The following is a 22,957-nucleotide window of genomic DNA, read 5'->3' on the forward strand; positions in this document are numbered from 1 at the left end:
TGTATCTCTAAACAATTGAGCCATAATGCAGCATCTGGCCTTAGACCCCACTGGGACCAAAGCACCAGTGGGCAGCAGGGGTAGGAGCAGCTCTGACCACTTGTCATGCTGGTGGAGGCTTCCCAGAGGAGCAAAATAGCTGTTTCCGATTAACTCCCTGTGTGACTGATCTCATTCTGGAATAAGAGGGTGTTATTCCAAAACACCATAATCCTCTTCCAAATGACTTAATCACATTTGGAATAATGCGCTTTTCTTCCAAAACATTCACACAGGAAAAAAATCAGAGGTGAAAAAAATCAATCAGAAACAGCCCTTTGGAATAACACCTCATGCAGAAGAGTTCTCAGTGGGGACATGCGATACCACACTAGTTTACAAAGATGTCATAAATCACCATTTGCAGTAATTCCTGCAGGCTGGGAGAGCAGCATGGCTGAGACGCACACAGCATCTCCTCTTCCTCACTCCAAAGCTATGGATCTCCCAGTTGATTCCACAACACACTGATGCCTCAGATGCTTGTGTTCCCTAAGGACCATTTATGGCTGGAGCACTGCTGCAAACCCACTGCTCAGGGACGGTCAGTCAGGCCAAGTTGGAGTAGGAACACCCAGACTGTGTCCCAGGAGAAGGTACCACCAACATCCATTGTAAGCATTCTTTCTCTCTCTCCCTCCTCTGCATCTCCCACTGGGGCAGGAGGACCCTTGTGTCAAGGAGGAGAAAGAAGCAGTGACTTGGATGAAAGCACAAGCTCGCACATCTTTCATCCATTAACTGATCATTCCTCCTGCACAACACATGTGCCAATCCATCATGGGTGATCAATACCTTCCTTGAGGCCCCGGGATGATGAACATCTCTGCTGATATCCAAATGACCTTGAGAGAACAGGGGCAGCTCCCTCAGGAACAGGTCAAAGAGCCAAGACTGAAGCATCATGTAAGATGATAAATGTTCCCAAAATCCCTCTGTAAGGCACAGAGAAATGTTTTTGGCTAAAAAGCTTTTCCAGAACCATGAAGGGAAATTTTAAGTCATGCAGAGGCTGGAAGATGATGCTGGACCAAGCAGGCCTGGATTTCGTGTGCCAGGCTGGAGCAGAAGGCTGTGACAGCTGCCTGCAAAAGAGCAATGTGGTTCCTAATCTGTCCTCTTGCTCTGGGCTCAGGGTTAATTCACAGCATCTCTGTGTAGAGTTAATATGGAGTCACAAGCTGGGACCTCCATTCTTCACAGAGACCAAGAGTTGTATTCTTGTGTGGCTCCTCCCTCAGGTGCAATCCTTTGCTCAGTCCCTAAAGCCATTACCTGTGGCAGGGTAAGGATCAACTCTTTCCCTCTCCAAATCACTGTTCATCTCACCAACCCAGCAGATCCCAGGAGCTGACATCCTCCCACATGATGAACTGCTGTCTTCAGCTACAGCTTTCCCCTCTGTCCATATCCAGCCATGCCAGCAGGAAAATAAACCCCAGACCTGCTCCATGTGCACTGTAAACCAGGGCTGCCCATGGACTACATACAACATGTGAGGTTTCTTTTTCTCAGAACAGGAAAAATAAGATAACCATAGATAACTAAAGCAGCTTCCCACCTTCAGGAAACTGAAAACCAATCCTTTAAGACAGCTGTTTGTCCTGCAGAGCTCCACATTTTGCCCCAAAAATAATTGAAAGAAATGCTGAGAACTGGCAAAGCTCCTACAGTAATTGTTTGCGTGATTTAGGTTAAAAATAATTGCTGTCCAGGCTTATCTGCCTGACATAAGTAATTAGATCACAGAGTACTTATAAGCTGCCATTTCCTATGAGCATATTTTAACATGGCCTTTATCGTTTGACCTTTATATCTGCAGAGGCTTCATCCACTCCCTGCTGCTGTGATGGATTTATTTTTGAAGACTGGGCTCAGGCTTGCCAGTCCTCAGGCGAGGATGTGGCACAGGAGACAGATTACAGCCCCAGCAGCTTCTGCAGCGAGGAGGAAAGAGCTTCTCTTTATGAGGAGATGTGCCAGACCTAGACTCTGCTGCAGCTCCACCAAAATTAATCTCCACGGTTAAATTTATTGTTTGCACCAGAAGAAATTATTGATGGGCACTAGAAAGGGTTGGGCAATGTAGAACTGGGAGAACATGGAAACAGACCACTGAAAGGGAATGGTCCTTATCATATCAGATATATTCATACTTTCAAAAAAATACATTCATACATTTTCCCCCCAAAAATGGAGAAGTGTGGCAATCCCTACTTGAACATCTCAAAAGCAGATGTGCTTCCTGGCTCATGGGTGAAGCAGCTCCCTGACTCTCAAAGCTCAGAGAAGGCCACAAGAAAAATGCTAAGAAGAAAAAAAACCAAGAGAATAGATCACTGTCACTATATTCAGTCACAAAAACAGCTACAGGAGACTCCGGTCCTATGCACAACAAAACTTAGAGATAAAGAGCAGGGACTTGAGTCCTCCACAGCTGAACAGCTCTGCATAAATCTTAAAAAACAAAAAAAATCTAACACAACATCAACTACTTTCTTTCTGTTTTTATGAAGTCCAGACCTGGGTAGGTTCTCTCTTCCCATCAGCATCCCTTGAGAAGCAACCTGACTTTGCTGAAGTTGTCAGATATGTAAAGTAAGAGATTTTATTTTTACAGCTCATTAAATTTTTTTATGAAATCTAATTTCCTTTTACAAGACATTTTCAAACTTCCCTCACAACTGATGAATATGGTTTTCTTTTATTGTCTAAACTTCCTTAATGACATAAAGACCCTAAATTTGACAGGATTTAACGTTTGCAGAGCCTTTTAATTTCTTCATGGATGACAATCTTGTCCCTGTCTTCACACAGATAAAGGGAGACACTGAGGTCAGAGTTATTTTGGGAGAACACACAAAGAGGTTGTTTTCCTTAGGGGACCAGGCTGAAAATCCTGGAAGCTGCCAGTCAGGTACTCTTCCTGCTGAGTTTCAAATTATGAAGCAGAACAGTAACAGAACTCAGTAATGCTGAGTCTCACCTCCATATGGCAATGGTGGGACCTCTCCTATCCAGCATTAGGATAGATGGATAGGACCTATCCTATCTAACACTCCACACCTTTGGAGTAGGTGGAAAAGCCAACAGGACGGTTCATCCCTTGCCACTGGTAGGACATGGCATGGATTGAAAAGATGCTGTACCACCCATTCAACCAGTGCTCCCTTCCCACCACACCTCAAGCGAGCCCCCCGTCCATTTGCTGTGGTTTCTGCTGGTAACTTGAGGTGGATTTGAGCAGCTGAGAGGGACCATCAGTGCCATATAAAACCCAGGGCTATTTTACATCTCCAACTGCTTTCAGAAGCAGTACAGGTGGAAACAGCTGCTGCAAACCAGAGCTGTTTCCCATCAGGTGGGCAAAGCCAAAGGTCTCTTCCGTGTTCCACAGAAGTTTGTCTCCTCTGTGAGGTTGTCTGTTTTAAGGGGAGGCAGAATATCTCTTGATAGGCTTTCAGGACCAGTTTATCTGTCAAGGACAAAAATCCCACAATGAGACAACATCACTGAGAGATTATCCTGTGTTCTCTGAAGGAGAGAGCACAAGATTATCCTGAAATGAGGCTTGTTTCTGTTGTGGTAATGAGAGATAATTAGTAACCCCCTTTGCATAGCTGGGTGACCCAGAGAGCTCTCCCAAAGCAGAAAAGCAGCAGCATTTCCAAAGGGAAGGAATCCAAGGTCTGATGTGGACTCAATCTGAAAGAAAAACTTCTGGAAAGGATCAGGGCAAGGCCATGAATTTATGAAGTAGTTGTTCGGCTGACTCTAATTTTTAAAGCATTATTATCCTTTTAGCGGGGCTGTCGAGTAGATGGAAGCCAGAGCCAGTGTGATGAAGAGCAGCTGAATAGCGATTTGCAGCAATTCCTCCTGCCTTCCACACTTTTTTTCCTGCAGAGCAGCAAGCCAAATTGCTTGTAACCAGCTTACTGCAGCCTGAAATGCTGCTAAAAGGGAAATTTCTGGGCTGGTGGTGTGAGGAATGAAGAGGTTGAATGAAAAAGGAACAGAAACACCAATGGCAGTTTTGAGATCCACTGGCATTCCAAAGCCCAAAGCCAGACAGGTGTTGGAAACATTCACTTTGAGTTCTTGGAGATTCTTTCTAGACTGACCCAAACAGGGCAAACCAAAGAATCATTTCTGCAGATTTAAATGCATTTTGTGTGCCCTTGCAGCAAATCCTCATCTTGCTCACAGCTGTATCATCTGCATTTCTCCAACAAAAGCAACCCTGTTGGATGCAGCACCTCTCTAACCCTCCAGGTGCTCAAAAGCCACCCTTCCAAGTAATGCAATCAGAACAAATCAGCTAAAAGCCTTTCTTCTGGCCTAGGCTGACATGAGTTGTTTCTAATAAAGCTAAAGCTCTGTGGGACAACTAATGGGTGCTTATTAGTACAGCCAATGGACTATTCAATCACCCATATAGAGAAACTAATGGAGATTGATAGCCAAAGTACAGGATAAGGACTTACCTCTAAATAAACAGCTGATAGGCTGGTGATCAGATTAATCTTAGGTATCAATGGGCAAAGTTCATACCTGGCTAATAAAGATATAAAAAAAATTGTGGAAAATAGCATCACTGGTTCCCTGGGGGGTTTTCATGTTATTACTGCGCCTGCAGGTGGGTTTCCAGAGATGTTCACCTTTCCAAACAGCGCTGGTTTGGGAGCAAGTTAGAAGATGGTGTAACCCAGACAATGCAAGAAAGCAGCTGGAAAACCTCTCAATGAACCTTTGCACTCAGTAGGAGTAGGCTTAGATTAGATATTAGAAAGAGGTTTTACCCTGTGAGGGTGGGAAGGCATCAGCATAGACTGCCCAGGGAAGTTGTGAATGCCTCATCCCTGGAAGTGGATGGGGCTCTGAGCAACCCGGTCTAGAGGCAAGTGTCCCTGCCCATGGCAGGGGAGTTAGAACCAGGTGATCATTAAAATCAGCCCAAACCATTCTATGATTCTATGGTCCTCTTTTTTTTCAAACCACCTTGCATACAATCCTACCTTTTCCTGCTTCATCTCCACCCTTCAGCAAATGCTTCCCAAGATTTTTATACCTTTGTCCTAGAACTGATGGAGGAATGGTGTGATTTGCTGAGCTGAGGGAAGGGCATGGTCACCTCTGGGGCTTCCAAGTCACTCTTCCCTGGAGCAAAGCATTCCTTGATTTCCATCCTCCCATTTCCTTCCCTTTGAAAGGCCTCTGACCGGATCACAGATGGCAATTCCTATGTGACAGATCCTAATGTCGTTATTGATGACAAACCAGATGTCCAGGGAGACATAATGCTCCTTTTAATCCAAAATTCATCAAGAGCCTCACCTTTGTAGTTTAGGGTGAGTGCAAAGGTATCTTCATTGGAAGGGGTTGGGGCCACACATTTTTTGTTCCTCTTGCCTCAGTTTTCCTTTGCACAGCGTGGCTGGAAGTGACTAAACTTGACACTAAAGGGGTCCTGTCCTCAATAACAGCATCATTAAAATGCTACAAAAATTTCTCTTGAAGTTTACAAGGGCCTGGGAAGGGAGATGTTGTATGTGACAGAGTGTGCTATGAACCTCAGGCCATTACAACATGCTGCTCCTGCTCCTTGATGCATTTCAGGTACATAATTCCTAGTCAAGAAAGAAAGAATTCCTGGTTTGGGTTATGGAGCAATCCTGACGCCTAATGTATCCGTTTGTGTCCTGCCTGACAGCTAAAAATGATATATTTTCCCACAGACTTAGTGTTGTATAGCTGTCCTGCTATAAGCCACTGGATTAAAAGGGAATTACATGGGATCATCATAAGCGGGAGATGCAATGTGGACCACAGCTAGTTAGCAGCAGGTAAAACACCACAGGTCACTTGTTCCCACTAACATTTTAAAACAAGAGCTCTTGTGCTTGTTATCTCTCTTGGAGACAGTGAAAAACATCCCAACAGCCTTTGTGGCAGTGAAGACAAAGCTCTGCTCAGTAGGAGATGTTCTATACAGCATAATGTATGCCAGGAGCAATCCCGGTGTTTTATGGGCCCGCTTAGTGTGAAGTGCAAAACAGGCTCGGGGCTGAGGCTGCATTATTCATGGGGGACCTTAAATATTTCAGTGTGAGTATGAGGTAGGGAACAGTGTAACAATAGCTTATTGTCCCCTTTCTTTCCCTAAAATCATTGTGTTTAAGAAGGCAAGTGGGGAATCTTTCCCTTTCAGTGTAACGCCATGCACTGACACATCCCAGGGAAAAGCAGGATAGCAGTGAGGCAAACCCCACAATGCCTCCAAGGGAATGGGAATTGCCCTGTTGTCTCCTAGCTCCCAAGGAAATATCAGTCCTGTCTTTAGAAAAGGAACAACTCAGTGCCTGAGTTTTGGGAGATGATTCAGTTCTGTGTGTGAAGGGATACAGCAGCAGGTGGGTGTGCAGACAAAGGAAGTTTCTGGCAGTTTTTCCCCATGGAAGCAGCAGAATTATTTCCACAGCACTCTCCTGTGTATAACTTGCTTGATCAGAAGCAATGGCTGGTTTGCAGCAGGGCAGTGGGAATAACCCAAAATTGCAACGTTTGGGGGAATGTGGTCAGAGCAGTGGAGGCCAGAGGCAGGTGAGGAGGCAGAGCTGCCTCTCTGCAGATCCGCTGCTGCCATCAGCCGGCAACTGGAATCCAGCACAGGGCCTCTCCCTGGGACGAGAGCTAAAGCAGACACAACACACACCACTTAGACCAAGCCCCTCCTTGGCTCTTTTCACTGAGAAGAGGCATCCTTGGGCTCAAAAAAGAGCAACGCAGCAGATGGGATGCTCAGATACAGAGGAAGGCTGGACCTCTCCAGGCAAAATTTGCCTTTAAATGCTGCTTTATCCTCTCCAACACTACAGAGATGAGAGTTACAGAAGCTTAAGGACAAGCCTCACTTGTGTCCCAGGCTGAGTATTTTGGAGCTCAGCAGAAGCTGGATCACTCTGGCAGCTCCCTATATACTGTTCACACAGTGCTGAATTTTGACCAGAGCTTCAGGGTCTAGCCCCCTTGCAGACAGCCTGGGTCTTGCTATTTATCCCTACAGCTCTGGTCTCGTGTACGAGACTCTTGAGCGGAGTGAGGTTTGTCCAAGTTTCAGATAACCAGTTATTTCAGATAATATGATTCTGGCCAGAGCTACATGACATTCCAGACCTTTTTCACTTCTGCTTCCCTTCCTGCAAAGATAAATCTTGGCAGCTGTCTCTTGCACAAGATAAAACAGAACCAGCTCCCCACATCTGACACAGCTGAAGTGGAATAAAATCCCTGTTTCTGCTCTTTTTGGAACCATCAGAAAGAAACTCAAGTGACTTCCCAGACAGTCAGAAATCCTGGTATTTCAGTTTTGGTGTTTACACTTACCCATGCTCCTTCTCAGCTTAGATCAATGTTCATAGCCAGAAATTCACATTCCATAGCCACAAAACCCTATGCTACTCCACTGTATCAGTTTATTTGTGACCTGTTATATGTGCTGTGCTTCCTACATGGAGTCATTTGCATCCAGTTCCTTCCAAAACAAAGCTGCATGACTCTTCCTTTGAAATTAGCCCTCCAAAGGTAGAGGCATAAAAGGCTCAAATTTTTCTCAGGTAACAGCCCTTTATTTGCAAGGGGATGTTGCTGCCTCCAGGACAACTGCTGCACACCAACAGATCTCTTACTACAAGGCTGATATGACCACTTTGCAGACTTCCCTTCTGTTTGGATTAACTGTTAATAACAGGGACAGCTGTTGCATTTTTTGAGAAGATGGGGAACACAGAGATTGGTGTTGAAAACTGGGCACAACCTGCACACAACCCATGCCAGAACACTCAGCTTTCTCCAGCAAGAACATTCCTGAGAGCCAAATCCTGATGCAGCCCCTGCGCTGCCCTGGGTATTCCCGTATCATTTATCTCCTTGTTGAAGCTTCAAAGCTCTTATCTGGGAAGTGGGGAAGAAGCAGTAGGTCCCCCTTTGCTGCAGGGGTGTCCCTGCAGACCCACAGACCCCCAGTGCCATGACACAGATGCAGTGCAGACATCAGGGGTGCTGCCACCCCCAGCTCCTGCCAGAACTGACCCAGAGCTTCACTCCTGACCTGGCTTGGAGTCCATGACCTAGAGGTGAACTGCTCCATATCCCATATCCAGTTTCCCACTGAGTTTATTTTCTGGTGTGGCAGATCAAAGACTGCTGTAAGGGGAAAAATCTATCAAAGGCTCAGCACCCTTACATAGATCCAGCTCGTTTTATGTTTACTTTCAACAAGCATACTCCTTCCTATTGTTCAGCAATCACTTTAAAATGGACAATTATCAGATTTCCCTATTAATGGGAAAAGTCAGGCAATCATAAATCTTGAAATGTGCTATCTGCAAACAGCATGTATCACATTATGGAAAAACCAATCTGTGGAGCAAAACTATTACTGAGTGACCATGCCTTGGCTCAGCAGCTGGTTTTAATTTCAGCAGAGGATCCCCTCTGCTTCCCAGCATCTAGCAGCACTGCTCTTCCCACTGCTTCCCTGTAAGCACTGCAAAACTACAGCATTGGGCTCACACTACAGAAATTCAGTGCTGCAATCAAGGAGAACTTCTGCATCTAAGACAACTGCCTGCCCCTCACTGCATCTGCCTTGTCTTTCATTCCATCCAAGAATGGTTTGGGTTGGAAGGAACCTTAAATATCACCCTGTTCCACCCCACTGCCATGGAGAGGAACACCTTTCAATAGACCAGGTTCCATCCAATGTGTTTGGAAGAAGTGAAAAGTTCTTTTACTTCCCTTATACAGTGACCTACACAAAGCTGAACCTGGACTCAAGTGACTGGTGGATACACTGCCTTTCAAGCCCTGGTACTCCCTTATTGCACAGGGAGCAAAAGATACAGGCTGGTCTTCTGGATAAAGCCGCAGACTGTCATTCAGGAATTTCCAGGTGGGATTCTGGTCCTTCACATCAAAAAGGGTTGGGATCTAAAGCAGCCATGAGGACAAATCTGATTTTTGCAACAGTTTACAAGTGGCTTTGGACACATTGCATAACCAGTGGGAACCCTCAGTTCCCATTCCCTGTGCTAGCTGGGATACTTGTACCCAGTTTACTAGGATGTCTCATGAATTATCTGGTATTTGGGAAGCTCTTAAATCCATGTAAGTCACATGTAACAATTAAATGTGATCCTGCTTTTAGATCAGAACAACAGTAATTCAGAACTGAGCACATTTTGTTTTGATTTTCCTAAGACTGAATTCACTGAGACAAGTGACAAAGAAATATGATTCACCACATTCATGACTACTTCCAAAATGGTTTACTTTAATCTGAGCAATTGGAAAAACGTTAAAGGCAAAACTGCTTTACCCAGCTGACTTAAAAAGGTTGTTTCATTCCACATTTCTGTTTTCAATAAACATCCCAGGATAAAAAAAATCCCCTGCAGCATATCTATGCAAAGGACAAAAAGGCGTTAAATCCAAAGTGGGGGCGGGTGGAAGAGATAAATAGTTTACTCCTATTATCTTTACCATATGTTCTATTCCAACTGGATACACATAAACAGCATGCAATCTTCAAGCTCAGCTTCAGACTCTTTGAAGTGACCTGACCATACTACTGATTTATTTCAAACTAACCTTTCTCTTTGAACCTTAGGTCAAGGTTAATTCCATAATAAAACATACCTTATACAGCTGGCTGTTCCAGTGGTGCTAGCAAGGAATGAAGCCCTCAGTCATAAGCATTTGTTTCACTGAGTGTGGTATTGTATTTCTATTTTCCCTTCCCTGTATTAATTTCCTTCACAGACCCTAGTTAAGGGGAAAAAAAACCTCTTTTCCGGTCCATGAGATCAATTTTAAACACACTGGAATTAAATGATGACATTTAAGCCACATTTCTTTGCTGAAATGCATCCGCCAACACCAGAAACTATTTTTATTACAGTCTATGTTTAATAATCAGATCTTCAATTTCATAAGAAGCCACACAGCTATGTTATTCAAACTCCTGCACTGGCAACGACCCTTTCAGTATCTTTTACAAAACCATCTCTGCACTGAATCACAGCAAATCACTAAGGATAGCTTTTCTATCCAGGAAAATAAAGTGGAAAAGAGAAACACATTTGAAGGGCCCTTCTCAGAAAACCGAAAGAGATCTCCTTGCCAGTACCCCAGCCAGTCTTGCCTGCCTGTAAGTATCAAAGCACACAAAGCAGGGGTACAAAGGTATGGGAGAAAGCTTGGGATGTGAGATGCAGTCACTAAGAAATGCTGAGGTGCACAACACATTGCTTTGAGCATTGCTCATCAGGTTGTTTTCCAGAGGACTGGAAAGATGCTTTTGAATTTCAGCCTCCAGCCCACAGCACACACTCACAGCACTTAATTAAAAGACAGCAAAGCCAAAGCTAAACCAGAAATTGTTCCACATTTCTCCTGACTGCAGAGCCTTGCCAACACAGTGTCTCTTGGAGCTGTCAGGAGAGGGATGAGTAGAAACCTTTGTTTGGGTTCAGGGTTTTTGCAAGGCATAAGCTGGAAAACTTTATCTTCTGTAGCCAGCCCTGACGGGAATTGTGCTTGCCCTCCAAAGGAATGATGACATTATCCAAGCTTATCCTCCCCCATTTTGCAGGCCTGAGTCTACAGTGGTTGATGTTCAGCATCACCAGCACACCAAGGGGCACCTCCCCTAAAACAGCCCAAAAAGCTTTCAGCACTTCATCTCTGGCTTAGGGGCAGCTTTGTAAAACAGGGTTTAGCCCAATGTTAAATGAGTTAGAGCAGGCAGCAGTCTCAGGCAGCATCAATACAGCAAACTTGTTATCTCATCAGTATCTGTCATTGCCGAACGCAGCTGAGCTTGCCGTAATGGAAGCACCATCCATTTGGAATCCCAAAGGTAGGCATCAGTTTTGGATCAATGCTTTCAGAATCTCCATTAACTATTACAGTGCCAGTGATGTTTTAGATCTATTTTGGGTTAATTTCTTTAAACAATCGCAAGGCCACAGAAGGTCCTTCACTGCATTTTGACTCTCTTGGAGTAACATAAAAAGTGGTGGCACGGGAAGCCCAGCATCCCCAGAACCGATGTAGTTCCATGGAAAGCCTTTTCCCTCCAGCTCTCTATTCCCATTTCACCACATTGTCTTTCTCTTCCAGCTTCTCCTCAGGGACTATTGCCTACTCCCACTCCTTAATCACATGCCAGGACACTCCACTTCCAACAGCAGGGTCCCGGCTGGCAGTCCTGCTCTGTTCCAAAACCACAGCCCTGGGCATACTGTGAGGTGAAAGATACAACATGCAGAAATTCCCAAACAAGAGAAACACCTTTGGCTACATGGAGTGTCATTACCTGTCCCACAGACATCAAGAGCAATATTCCCTCTCTTTCCTCTAACACAGTAACTGGTATCTTAAATGAGGGCACTGGAATTATATCAGTACAAAAGCTCAAAATAAGAATGTAAAATTCCACCCAAACGCATTGAAAGAGACATCTCTACCATTTTCTAATCTTCTTTAACAGGCACCAAGAAATATTACATCTAATGATTTATTAGTGAATGAAATCAGCCAATTAGACAGCCAAGGACTGATTTTTCAAAAGGACCACACAGAACAATTTAATATGGGAGATAATAAACATGGTCTGAGCTGGATCACTGAATGATGTCGCTAACAGCCTGTCAGAGATATCAGATATTTACAGCAGAATAAGGCACCACATCAGATAAAGTAAAATACATCCTCTCAAGGATATAGAAATATGGAAAGGAATCACTCCAGCTGCATTTCAAGTCTAGGTAATTTCCATAACTCCTGAGAAAAGGCTTTGTGTGGTGCTAGTTCTCTTCTTAAGGCACCCATCCATGCTGCTGGCATGTGGGAGACCCTCTGGAGCAAGTGAGTTGAAAAATGGCACAGCTCTCACAGACTGGGCAATGTTTTAAAGATAAAAACATGTACAGGTTTTTTGTACAATTTTGTGCACTAAATTGGGTAATGTAAACAAAAGGCACCCTTAAAATAATTTTGTCTCCATGTTGCTATTAAATATGTCAGACCCAAGCAAGTATTTGTGCTGTCCTAGAGGTTTCCTATCACAGCCTTTTTGATGCAGCTGTTATGGAAAGGTGCTTTTTTGGGATAAACTAGTAAAAAGCAAGTAAACAAAGCTACAACTCAATTCAATTATATGTATCATTGTGAAATATCCTACAATTTAATGCAAACTAGGCTATGATCTATCAGGTTCTATCCAAAATTTTGAAACCTCATAATTATTAAAAGTAGTCAGAATTATTAAAAACTTTAAGCCATTCAAGTGGATGAGTAAGAATAGGAATTCTGCACTTTGGAGTTAAGTTCCCATTTTTTGTGCTTTGATACCAGTTTGCCCTTAGACAGGATGTAACACAGCTGGTGTTCCTTTTCAGGAAGGCTGCAAACTGCAGCTCCAGCTATCTCTGGAGATCCAGCTATGAGATGAAAGCCCAGTAACAGGTATTCAAAACTGACCTTACCATTTTTTTCTGAGCAGTGCTTGTATCAGTTACTTCATGGATATGTGCAATATCACTCCTGAATGAAGAAACCAAGAAAGATGTTAAAAGACATCCAATATTGCTATACATTTCCAAAATTTTACTCAGGACACCAACACCATTTGGGCTGAGGAGGCTTCCACCCTGATGATGGGGATTTCTAAGACACTTTGGGACTGGAAAGATGCTTCACAGCACTAACACCATACCAGCATTCCAGGGAGGAACACTGAGCCTCAATCTCAAGCAACATAGGGAATGAAACCTGATGAAGAGGTTCAACTAAAAAGTGAATTCCTCTCCCTTGATCCTGCAATGCCAGCCTGCAGAGATGACTCAAAAAAACCTGAATTTTTCCTCAAGACTATACATTTGGATGATAAAAGGAATTGTTGAGGAGCAATGACATCTACATATTTTTTACTTTAGTAAGTCTGTTAAAATTATAGCTACAGAAAACCAAATTTAACACAAAAAGCAATCTCCTTGGACAACTTTGGTCATGACCTTGGATGACCCTTCTGGTTAATCTGCTGTTTCACACAAGTGCAATGCCCAAGATGGGAGTTTGCATCTGCCATGCCCCAGCAGTTGAGGGCAGGGGCCTGGGACCCTCCTGATGCTGGGCAGAGGATGGGGCACAAGCCATCTGACATGGCCACAGTGCAACTAACACCCCAGCACACTGTCTGTGTCCCTCTCCTTGTCCTCCCTGCCCCATGAGCCTGATGTGGTCTATACCTGAGGCGAAGGTGACATTTTTCCCACGACCCATAACCCCTTCCAGTCTCTGAGAGGAAGATGCAATTGTTCCCTTTACCCCCTCCAGGTCACAACCTGAGAAGATGCTGTTGGACCTTGCAGGCCTCCCAGTTTCCACCTGAAGCAAAAGCACCATTCCTCCATATCCCTCTCTGAGTCTCTACCTTTGAAGGAGCTTCCATTTCCCCCTGTACCCTCTTCCCAATCTCTACCTGAGGACAAGGTGCCATTCCTGTCTATATCCCTCTCCTGGTCTCCCTCTGAGGGGAAGATGCCATGACCCGCTCTACCCTTCTCTTGATCAACACCTGAGGGGATGGTGCCATTTTCCCACTGCACCTCTCTCAGTCTCATCCTGAGGGGAAAGCACCATGCTCTCCTCATACTCTTCATCAGGTCATTACCTGAGGCAAAGGTGCCATTTCCTTTTGTACCCCTCTTCCGATCTCTGCCTGAGGGGAACGCGCTATTCCCCACGAACCTTCTCCCGGTCTCTGCCTGAGGGGAAGGCGCTATTCCCCACGAACCTTCTCCCGGTCTCTGCCTGAGGGGAAGGCGCTATTCCCCACGAACCTTCTCCCGGTCTCTGCCTGAGGGGAACGCGCTATTCCCCACGAACCTTCTCCCAGTCTCTGCCTGAGGGGAAGATGCCACTACTGCCACCTGAACCCTTCTCCTGGTCTCTGCCTGAAGGGAAGATGTCACTGCCCTCTGTAACCGACTCCGGTCTCTACCCGAGGCGAAGGTGTCATTCCCCCAGACCTCCATCCCTCCTCCCCGTCCCCACGTAACGGGTACAACCGCCGGCCGCCCTCGCTCCCGGCGCCTCAGGGACCGACAGCTCCGGCGCGGAGCGGGGCGGGCGGAGGCGGCTGCGGGGCGGGGCGGCGGGGCCACGCCGCGGCCCGGCGGCGGAAGGGGCGACGCCGGCGGGGCGGGCGCTGCCGCCTTGTCGGAGCGGCCGGCGCTGGGCTGCCCTCGCCGGGCATGTCAGCGCCGGGCCCCGGCCCCGGCGAGGCGGCCCCGGGCGCCAGGGAGGCGGCGCGGCGGGACCCGTTGGCCGCCGACCTGCGGTGCAGCCTGTTCGCCGCCGCGCTGCAGAGCTACAAGCGCGACTCGGCGCTGAGGCCCTTCCCGGGCCGCTACGCCAGCGGCGACACCAAGGACTTCGAGGGGCTGGTGAGTGCCCGGGGCCGGCCCGGGGGAGCTGCCCGCGGCGCCCATGGGGAGCACGGGCTGCCCGCAGAGGTGAGGGCAGCGGCGCCACAGGGTCACGGATAAAGCAGGATGAAGGGTTTATCCAGTCAAGAAATCCAGGTTTAAGAGTATTTGGGATTCTGACCGATAAACCCACACTGGGAAACGCCCAGATCCGGTGTGGGCACGTGAAGAAGCGATAGATAACAGGTAGTGAGTGAACTGACAGGATGAGAAGAGGCGGCCTCAAGCTGCTCAAGATTGAGTGTTCTGGAACATTTCTACCCTGAAAAGGTGGTTAGGCGTTAATATAGGCTTCCCAGGGAAGTGGTAGAATTACCATCCCTGGAGGTGTTCAGAAAACGTGTAGATGTGGTACTTGGGCTCATGGTTTAGCGGTGGGCTGGGCAAAGTTAGATTAATGGTTGGATTCAATAATCTCAGACGTGTTTTCCAGCCTCAATGTTCCTGATGTTCTGTGAAGTGTTATGAGAGCTTGCCAACGTTCGATTCAAATTCATATTGAAGGATTTGCATGTTACATGGCCTGAACACCCCCATGTCAGGGCCACTGCACATACTGCCCTGTGACAGCTTGTTTTCTCTCAGGAGTGTGCCTGATTGTTCCTGTACAAACCCTCCAGATACTGTTGGTAAATATCACTGTTTATAACTTGCCTGCTCTTTGCATTCAGAGCAATTGACAAACTTCCCCACAAACTGGATACAAGTGTCTATATCTAAGAACAGAATCTGTTTTTCAGTTTGTTGGGTTGAAATATTGGTTTCTTTTCACTAGAGGTCCCTGTTTAATCACAATGGCACTAAGGAGCTTGTGCTAAATGCCTCTGTTGTTAGCTTGCAGATACCAAGGCTCTACCAAGCCTGAAAGAGCTTCTGGAGTCTGTTCCAAATACAGATAAAAGGACCTGGGACCTGTTTAGTTGGATTCTATCATCTAAGGTCTTCATGATACAGAGTAATAAGAAACAGGAGGTAAGTTCTGAATTCTGAAAATCTTAATTAGAATTTGTTTTTTAAGGCAAACTTGCACTTCAGAGAATATTTCCTGCAGCCAGAATTAAGTTGGTTATTGTGAGAGCTTAATAGTTGAACATAAATCTATTCTTCTCTGTTTATAGAGAGGGGTGTTTTTAAGTAAAATTTTCAGGAACACTGGTTGGAAGAAATAGTTACCACTGTCAGTAGTTGATGATGGGCAGTGATTGTAGTTGGCTACTCCAGTTAACATAACATGGTTTAGTCTGAGAGAGTCCAATCTGGGTGTCTTGGAGCTGGGTCCTGCTTGTCACTGAGAAAGACAATTCTTGTCTTCTGCCCCAGAAAGGGAAAGGTTTAGAGCCACTGAGGCACTTCTGTAACAGGGATCAAAATAGTTGTAGAGATTAGCAGCAAGATGAAAAAGACTTCTGTTTCCATCATTTTTTCTCTTGCAGGATCAGCTGATGAATATATTGTCTTAGTAACCAAAGTAGAATTGTGATATTGTCCTTGGATCATAAATTAATTCATAATTACAATTCAGGTTTGGATTTCTTTCTGGAGAGAAGATTTAGGATTTAACTTCTATAGCAATAAACTGGCAGGATTTTTACTGTGCATTTACTCCTTCTGAATTGTGAGAGTGTTGAATTCTAACTCAGAAAAGCATAATCAGAATGCATTAAACAGTATGAAGGGACAGGAAGCAGAATTTCCAGTGAGTAATCTAACTATATAAACCAACACTGATATTCCTTCCTGGTTTTAAGTACGAGAAGATCCAGGAACTCACAGGGATGTCTGGAGCTGCAGTTCCTGCTCCTGACTACCTCTTTGAGATTGTGTACTGTGATCAAATGAACATCAAATTTGCTGAGACCAAGGGAGAGCGAGACCTTATCTACGCCTTCCATGGGAGCCGCCTGGAGAACTTCCATTCCATCCTGCACCACGGCCTGCACTGCCACTTGAACAGGGTGAGGCTCCTGCCATTGACACCATCTTCCCTTCCTCACTTGCAGCTGCAGACAATTTTTTAAAAATAGGACCAGATTCCTTTCAGGGTATGAAATGTTCTGATGATCTTGTACTGCTGTTTTCATTTCAGTGTAGGCTTTTGTGGATGGCTGTGTTGGATTTTTCTAGTGCAGCCTGAGGGTAAAAACTGGAAGTGGCATGAAACCCTTTTCACCAGCATGACAAATTGTGACTGTCCTTTGCTTCTTTATAAGGATGTGTAATTCCTCTGAAAATCCTGTCCTGACAGCCTGCAGCTGGGAAGTGCCTGTCTACAGAGGAGGAGGATAGTGGAGATTTTCTGCCTGGCCTTGTGTTTAGATCAGCAAAGTTTCAGGTGCTACTTGCCAGTGGAGCTTTCTTAAAATGGTCTGGTTTAGAGAGACATCCCATAGGATTTACACCTCTTCTGATTTCAGTGGAAGGGCTTTTTGTGTCAGCTGTGAGGCAGCTTTGACACAGCACCTGCTTGAAATTCCAGTCAACCTGGACTATGTTTTTTACCCACATTCTCGATGAGTAATGGTTTACTGGGTACAATGGACTTACTGGAGTAATAATTTTAGCCAGTGTGGCAAATTGAAAAGTACTTTCCTCTTTTCTAGTAAAGCATGGATTTAAATGAAGCAAAGCCTTGCCTTGTTTGGATTACTTGAATGATGACAGTCTCAATAAATTGATGAAATGCCTTTTAAGAGCAGTGCAGTCATGTTGATGTAAGATACTTATGCTGGCAAACTAACTCCAAATCCGGGAAAGCATGAATCTGTCCACACCAAATGCTCTGCCAAACAGCTAATTTGAGGGATGTGAGAGGGTAGCAACCCCACCCCAAGGAAGTTGTGCCAGGACAAAAACAGTGCATGGACCAGGCCCAACACGGGTCAGAAAGGCCTTTCGTAATTTACCTTCAGGAGAAGAACTGCCAGTCTAAAAGGAAAGAACACTTCTATGTTGTTTGAGGTTTGCAGTACATGATTTTAGGGTAGACTTCTGCTCTGTTTCAGACATCCCTGTTTGGTGAAGGCACCTATCTGACCAGTGACCTGAGCCTGGCTCTGCTGTACAGCCCTCATGGTCTTGGCTGGCAGCGAAGTGCGCTGGGCTCTATCCTCAGCTGTGTGGCTGTTTGTGAGATCATTGACCACCCAGATGTAAAGTGTCAGGTGAAGAAGAAAGGTGAGTCTATTACAGTAATAACTGTGTAGTAGTTACATCTGTCCTTCATGTTGTTTTTCTTTCCCTCTTAATATCAGTGGCTCCTCGAGCACTGGATGGGAGACTTACCTCCTCATCACCCTGGTCTGGGTCATAATGTCATCCATACCAAGGATGACTAGGAGTGGTATAGCCTCAAGCAAACTTCTCACTCTATTCTTGGATGCTGAGGGCTTCAGGGGAATACCAAGACTAGATCTTTGGTTATCTCATTCCCATTCTTCTGGGGGGTGTGTATGGGGGTGTTGGTTGTTTACTTTTTTTACAGTTACTTGAAGTTCTGCTTTTTTTTTTCTTTCCCAATTCAGATTCAGAAGAAATAGACAGAAAAAGAGCAAGAGTGAAAAACAGTGAAGGGGGAGATGTACCACAGAAATACTTTGTTGTTACAAACAACCAGCTTTTACGAGTTAAATATTTGCTAGTGTATTCACAGAAGCAGCATAGGAGGTAAGAGTTCAGCTGTCTAGAGGGATGAGCTGCTACAGCAGCCGGGTAAATGGATCTCATTGTTGAAAAACAATGAAGAAAGATATACTGCACTTCCAGAATTTGTTTGTAGCCCATTTCCTATGGAAATAAGTCTTACACCATCATGTTGCCTCTGTCTTGCTCTTGGACATTCCCAGGCTCAGCTAAATTTGCTTTTTTACCAGACCTGTAAGCACTTTGAGTCTTTGAGAGGTCTAGTTATCTGTTTGTGGCAAGAAACTGAGAGTGGATGTCTGGTGAGTGCATCTCTTAAAACTGCCTCAGTTTTAACTTTGCCCTTATCTATCCTACGTGGCAGTGTTCACTCAGCTACTCAACACATGTCTACAGGCCAGGCAGCTACAGCTCCAGACCACAGGGAGAGGTGTGAACATGGGGAGAAAAGACAGGATTGTGCATGGAGACTTAAGGAAAAGGGATGTGGTAAAAATCAGGCTTTATTAGATACAGGGATTGTGGAATAACTTTCTGTTCTTATTAGATTGGCTTAAAGTAATGAAACCTGAGATATTTTTTGCCAAGGTATTTGTGCATCTCTGGCAGAATTCATGCCTTTTTCCCTTTTCAGGCCTTCTAATGAATCATCCTGGTTCTACACCCACCGTTTTGCCGTAATGATGATGTTGTACCTGCTCTTGCTGATAGTGATAGGGGCCAGCAACTCACCAACCTTCATCTACTATTGGCACAGAATGTTTGACTCAGAGAGATGAACCACCCGAGATGATAAACTGTTAATTTCACCACGTGCCTTAAGAATAGCTGATCTGCAGCGCACTGCATCTATTCCAGAGCTCTGGAAATAAAGGTGCCTGGAGCTTTCCAGTTGTGTCACCAATCTATTAATCCTCATGGTATCTCTGCATTTATTCTTATTTCTGTGTTCCTAGGATTCATGAGGATGCCTAGTACAGCTGAAAAGGATCACAGTGGTGCAGCTTAGCATGAGCCAATCGTTAAGGGTCCATGGAAAAAAGGTTATTTAAGATTAATGAAAACTAAGCATGGAAACACTCAGGTGTAACTTACTTTCTGTCAAGGTGAAGTATGTTTGCACAAGTTGGAAAGGAGGATTTTTCTGGATGTCAGGCAAAGCAACCTGTTGGGAGTCTTATCAGTATGTTTTCAGAAACTGAATATAGTGATGTTTGGCATGTATCAATGCAGATGGAATTACTTTTAAACTTCTAAAACTAACTTTGGCCAGGAATTTTTATATTTGAGCATAATGATTGTAAGGAAAAAAAAAACAACAAGAAATAAAACAACCGCCAAATGGAAGAACTTGAACGGTTTCTAGTGTGTTTTTTTCCCCTTTGTAGAACATTATTGTGTTTTAATCCCAGTTGGCAGCTAACTACAAATCCAAAACATAGTTACTACACTGCTATGAGGAAAATTCATTCTATCCTGGGCAAAAACAGCACAAACATCTACACGGCTTGTGTTCTCAGCCGTGGTCTATCTTATCCTAGCTTTCTGTGCAGATTAGACAAACTCAGGGTTTTCAGCATCAATACTGAATAAGGATTGTTCTTACCAAACTGGGGGTTTGTTAGAGAATATAGCATGTGCAAGTTAATAATGCAACATACACAGGGCAATGCTCTCTCCTCTCCCCCCTGTCATTTGTGTTTGCTGTTGTCACAAAGCAACCTACAACTGCCTGAAACAGAAAAAGGAGCAAAGCACTGTCCCCTGATTAGTGACTGGGCATGGGATAACCATGAAGACCCAGAGATTCTAGGCAAGGAAAAGTCAGATACGTGCCACAGTTCAGTCTCTCAGTCCAGCCTTTAGTTGATAAACACAGATTTTCATTGCACAATGAACCCTAACCGCAAAAAAACCCAACTCATCACATATTTCCAGCAAAGGAGTCTGTGATTACTACCTTACTCATTAAATATTTCAAAGAAAATCTCTTCTCTTTCTGATGTTGTTCTGGTACCTAATTGCCAGAAATAATGTCCTGGTAATCAGGTTTTTTAATTCAAGGCTGAGAACAAGTTCATTTACAACAACCCTCTTCTTGGTGACTGGAGCTAGACACATTTATCCCAGTTAATTTTGCTGCCAGAACAAATTTATTTATTCACCATACAGCTTGCAAAACAAGAACATTATAATCCAATTCCCCATTGCCTTTTACAGCCCGTTAATAATGCTTACTGTCAAAGCACACTGCAGCACCTCAGCTCAAGAAGTGTCTGTGCTAATTGTAGCAGAGATTTGCAATTAAAATATACATAAACAAATAATTTATTGTGCAACAGGTTCAACTACTTAATAGTTTACACCTTGATATTTCAGTGCAGAAACTTGAGGATTTAGACGTGCATGGGGGTCCTGGGAATATTTGCCCATTTTTGGTCTTTCTCAGCATGTTATAGGAAAGGTTGTGCCATGTAAATATACAAGTTTAGGAGAGGTAATGTGCCAGCCAAAAAACCTGGAGGTACTTGATGCTATGTCTAAAGGGTACTGCTTTGTTCAAAGCCTGGTTTGTCTGAAAAAATACCCCATCTTTTGGAACAGATGGGCTATTTGGGGCCCTTTGGAAAAGGAAGAGGCAGCAGTTGGCTGGCTGCTGGCCCTGCAGGGAAAGGCACAAACCTGGGAGCTCCTGAGCCAGATGAAAAGAACACAGCAGGGATTTAAAGCTCTTTTCTTAGGGTTTCTTTGCATAGGAAAGTTTCTGAGAGTAAGCAGAAGTAGTAATAATAGTTCCAGGCTATGTCCCCAGAGAGAAAGCATTGTGGGGGCTCATGGCAGACATGCACAGTCCAGCTCTGCAATGAAATCAGCAGGTATCAAAGGGAAAAAAAATCAGCTTTTTCCGCTTTGATCAGTTTGAATAGACTCAAAAAAAAAAAAGGAGGTGTTTGCAGGTGGGGGCTGAGTCCTGATGGATGTGTCTGGAGTATCCCTTGGAGAGCTTGTAGCCCCATCCCTCATGCTCAGGCCTGCAGGGATTCTGGGCACAGCCTCATCATTGCTTCAGCTCCACAGCTGCGGAGTGAGGCAACAGCAATGGGAAAATATTTTAAATACATTTAAGGTGCTCAGATCCTACCTAGCAGCCTGGCAGAATACTTAATATCCTACTCCCACGCTTGTTTTCTGAGCTCCCTGCTGATTTCAGCATGTGTTTCCCAACGTGGCGAGGTGCAGTCAGCTGGATTAATACGGGTATTGTGCTGAGTAACTAACAGTATTATGAATTAACCCAAGGTTTGTGTTAGCCTCTTAAGCCACTTGCGTGGCTCTTTGAACATGCACAGTGCTATAAAAACACTAAGGGGGAATGAATCAGAATTTCCTCCCAAACAAAGGGCCGCTGTGTTTGAAGCAGGCAGCCCAGGGTGAGGTTGAGGAGTTATAAATACAGAGCTACCTGCTCTTATTAATATGTTCATTATATTGCTGTGGTGAATATTAAGGAATTGTTACTGAATCAGACAAATCTGATCCTGGCTGGGACTGCAAGCAGTGTGGTAACTGGTGTTTCCTTGGTGGGAATGAGCAGGTTTTGAGGAAGTGGGAGAATTTTCCTCCAACAAGCAGAAATAGATAATATATATAAAAACTATTTTTCTCTCTCTATTTTATAGATATTTTTATATGGAGAGCTCAGGAGCCAGCTGAGGAGAAGGGCAGGTGCTGATGGAGACAAAGGGTTTGAGACAATGTGGGGAGAGAAAGGGAAGCACCACAGAGAGCAGGACCACCCCTGGGCGGGGGGTGCAAAGCAAGACTTGGGGATTCACGCTCCCAATAACTGATGCAAAAATCTTGTGCTCTCTAAAGTGTGAGCAAATATAAGAAAAGCAGAGTCAGAAACGCAGGAATATTCAAACCAGGCCTAGACTTTGGTCCACCTCTGGCACAACCCAGACTGATCCCAGTTTTTCCAAGGAGGTGCTGCCCACCTGCTTGCTCCCCGTTCCTGCATGCAGTGGGCACATGGCACGGCAGCACAAGCTTCCAGTGACATTTTCCTTCTCTCATGAAAGCTGTCACTTTGGGCACCTTGCCCACACTCCAGGCTCCACAAGATGTCACTTTGAACGTCAGCAACAGGAGGGAAGGCATGAAAGAGATGGGCAAAAGGAGCAGCACTGGAGCGCCTGCAAGAATCCCAAGGAATGTGCCATGCTTCCCCTAAGGACTAAGGTACATCTGCTTGCCAGAATCCCCATTTTCCTACTCTTCATAGAAATCTTTTCCAACCCTAAATTATTGTAAGATCACTGAGTCCCCCTAAAGCTAAACCTGCTTTTGTCTTTTTACTGTACCCATGGGGTGTAAAGGTGGTGAATCCTTCCCACAAGGAAAAAAGTGTTTCTTGCTCCTCAGAGAAGACCTCTAAGCTCTTCTGTTGCTGGGCAAGAGGAGACATGTGCATGAGCAATGTTGGATCTGTTCTCTCCCACTCAGCAAAAAGTGGATGGAGACAGTTTTCAGTAGATTAAAGACACTTTCCTGCTTATTCAAGGCTTGCCAGAAAACCAACACACCTTCAAGGTCTGCCTCCCATCAGCAGTATAAACAAAAAGACCAAAGGAGTGTCTGATGAATAAATTAGCTTCCCCTACTGCAAGCCATTCCCATCACCTTACAAGAAGCCCTTTTTTGCCAGCCTGGCATCAGCCAAC

The 22,957-nt window shown here is 44.8% G+C and overlaps 1 protein-coding gene across 1 annotated transcript; it reads left to right on the forward strand.

Annotated features, from left to right (window-relative positions):
• The first annotated feature begins 14,280 nt into the window (after nt 1–14,280).
• Nucleotides 14,281–19,589, forward strand: PARP16 (poly(ADP-ribose) polymerase family member 16). Its single transcript, XM_058847186.1, has 6 exons — nt 14,281–14,552; nt 15,429–15,566; nt 16,343–16,549; nt 17,597–17,768; nt 18,116–18,257; nt 18,868–19,589. Exons 1-6 carry the CDS (start codon nt 14,361–14,363, stop codon nt 19,010–19,012), a joined length of 996 nt encoding a protein of 331 aa, XP_058703169.1. The 5' UTR covers nt 14,281–14,360; the 3' UTR covers nt 19,013–19,589.
• Nucleotides 19,590–22,957: the final 3,368 nt, after the last annotated feature.

This window comes from Poecile atricapillus, chromosome 11 (genome assembly GCF_030490865.1).
Source record: "Poecile atricapillus isolate bPoeAtr1 chromosome 11, bPoeAtr1.hap1, whole genome shotgun sequence".
NCBI lineage: Eukaryota > Metazoa > Chordata > Aves > Passeriformes > Paridae > Poecile > Poecile atricapillus.

Excerpts from the sequence above, each read along its gene's own strand:
- PARP16 (XM_058847186.1), top strand. The coding sequence starts at position 14,361 with ATGTCAGCGCCGGGCCCCGGCCCCGGCGAGGCGGCCCCGGGCGCCAGG. Across the intron at positions 16,550-17,596 it reads TGCACTGCCACTTGAACAGG|ACATCCCTGTTTGGTGAAGG; the intron begins GTGAGGCTCCTG and ends GCTCTGTTTCAG. Across the intron at positions 17,769-18,115 it reads GTGTCAGGTGAAGAAGAAAG|ATTCAGAAGAAATAGACAGA; the intron begins GTGAGTCTATTA and ends TTCCCAATTCAG.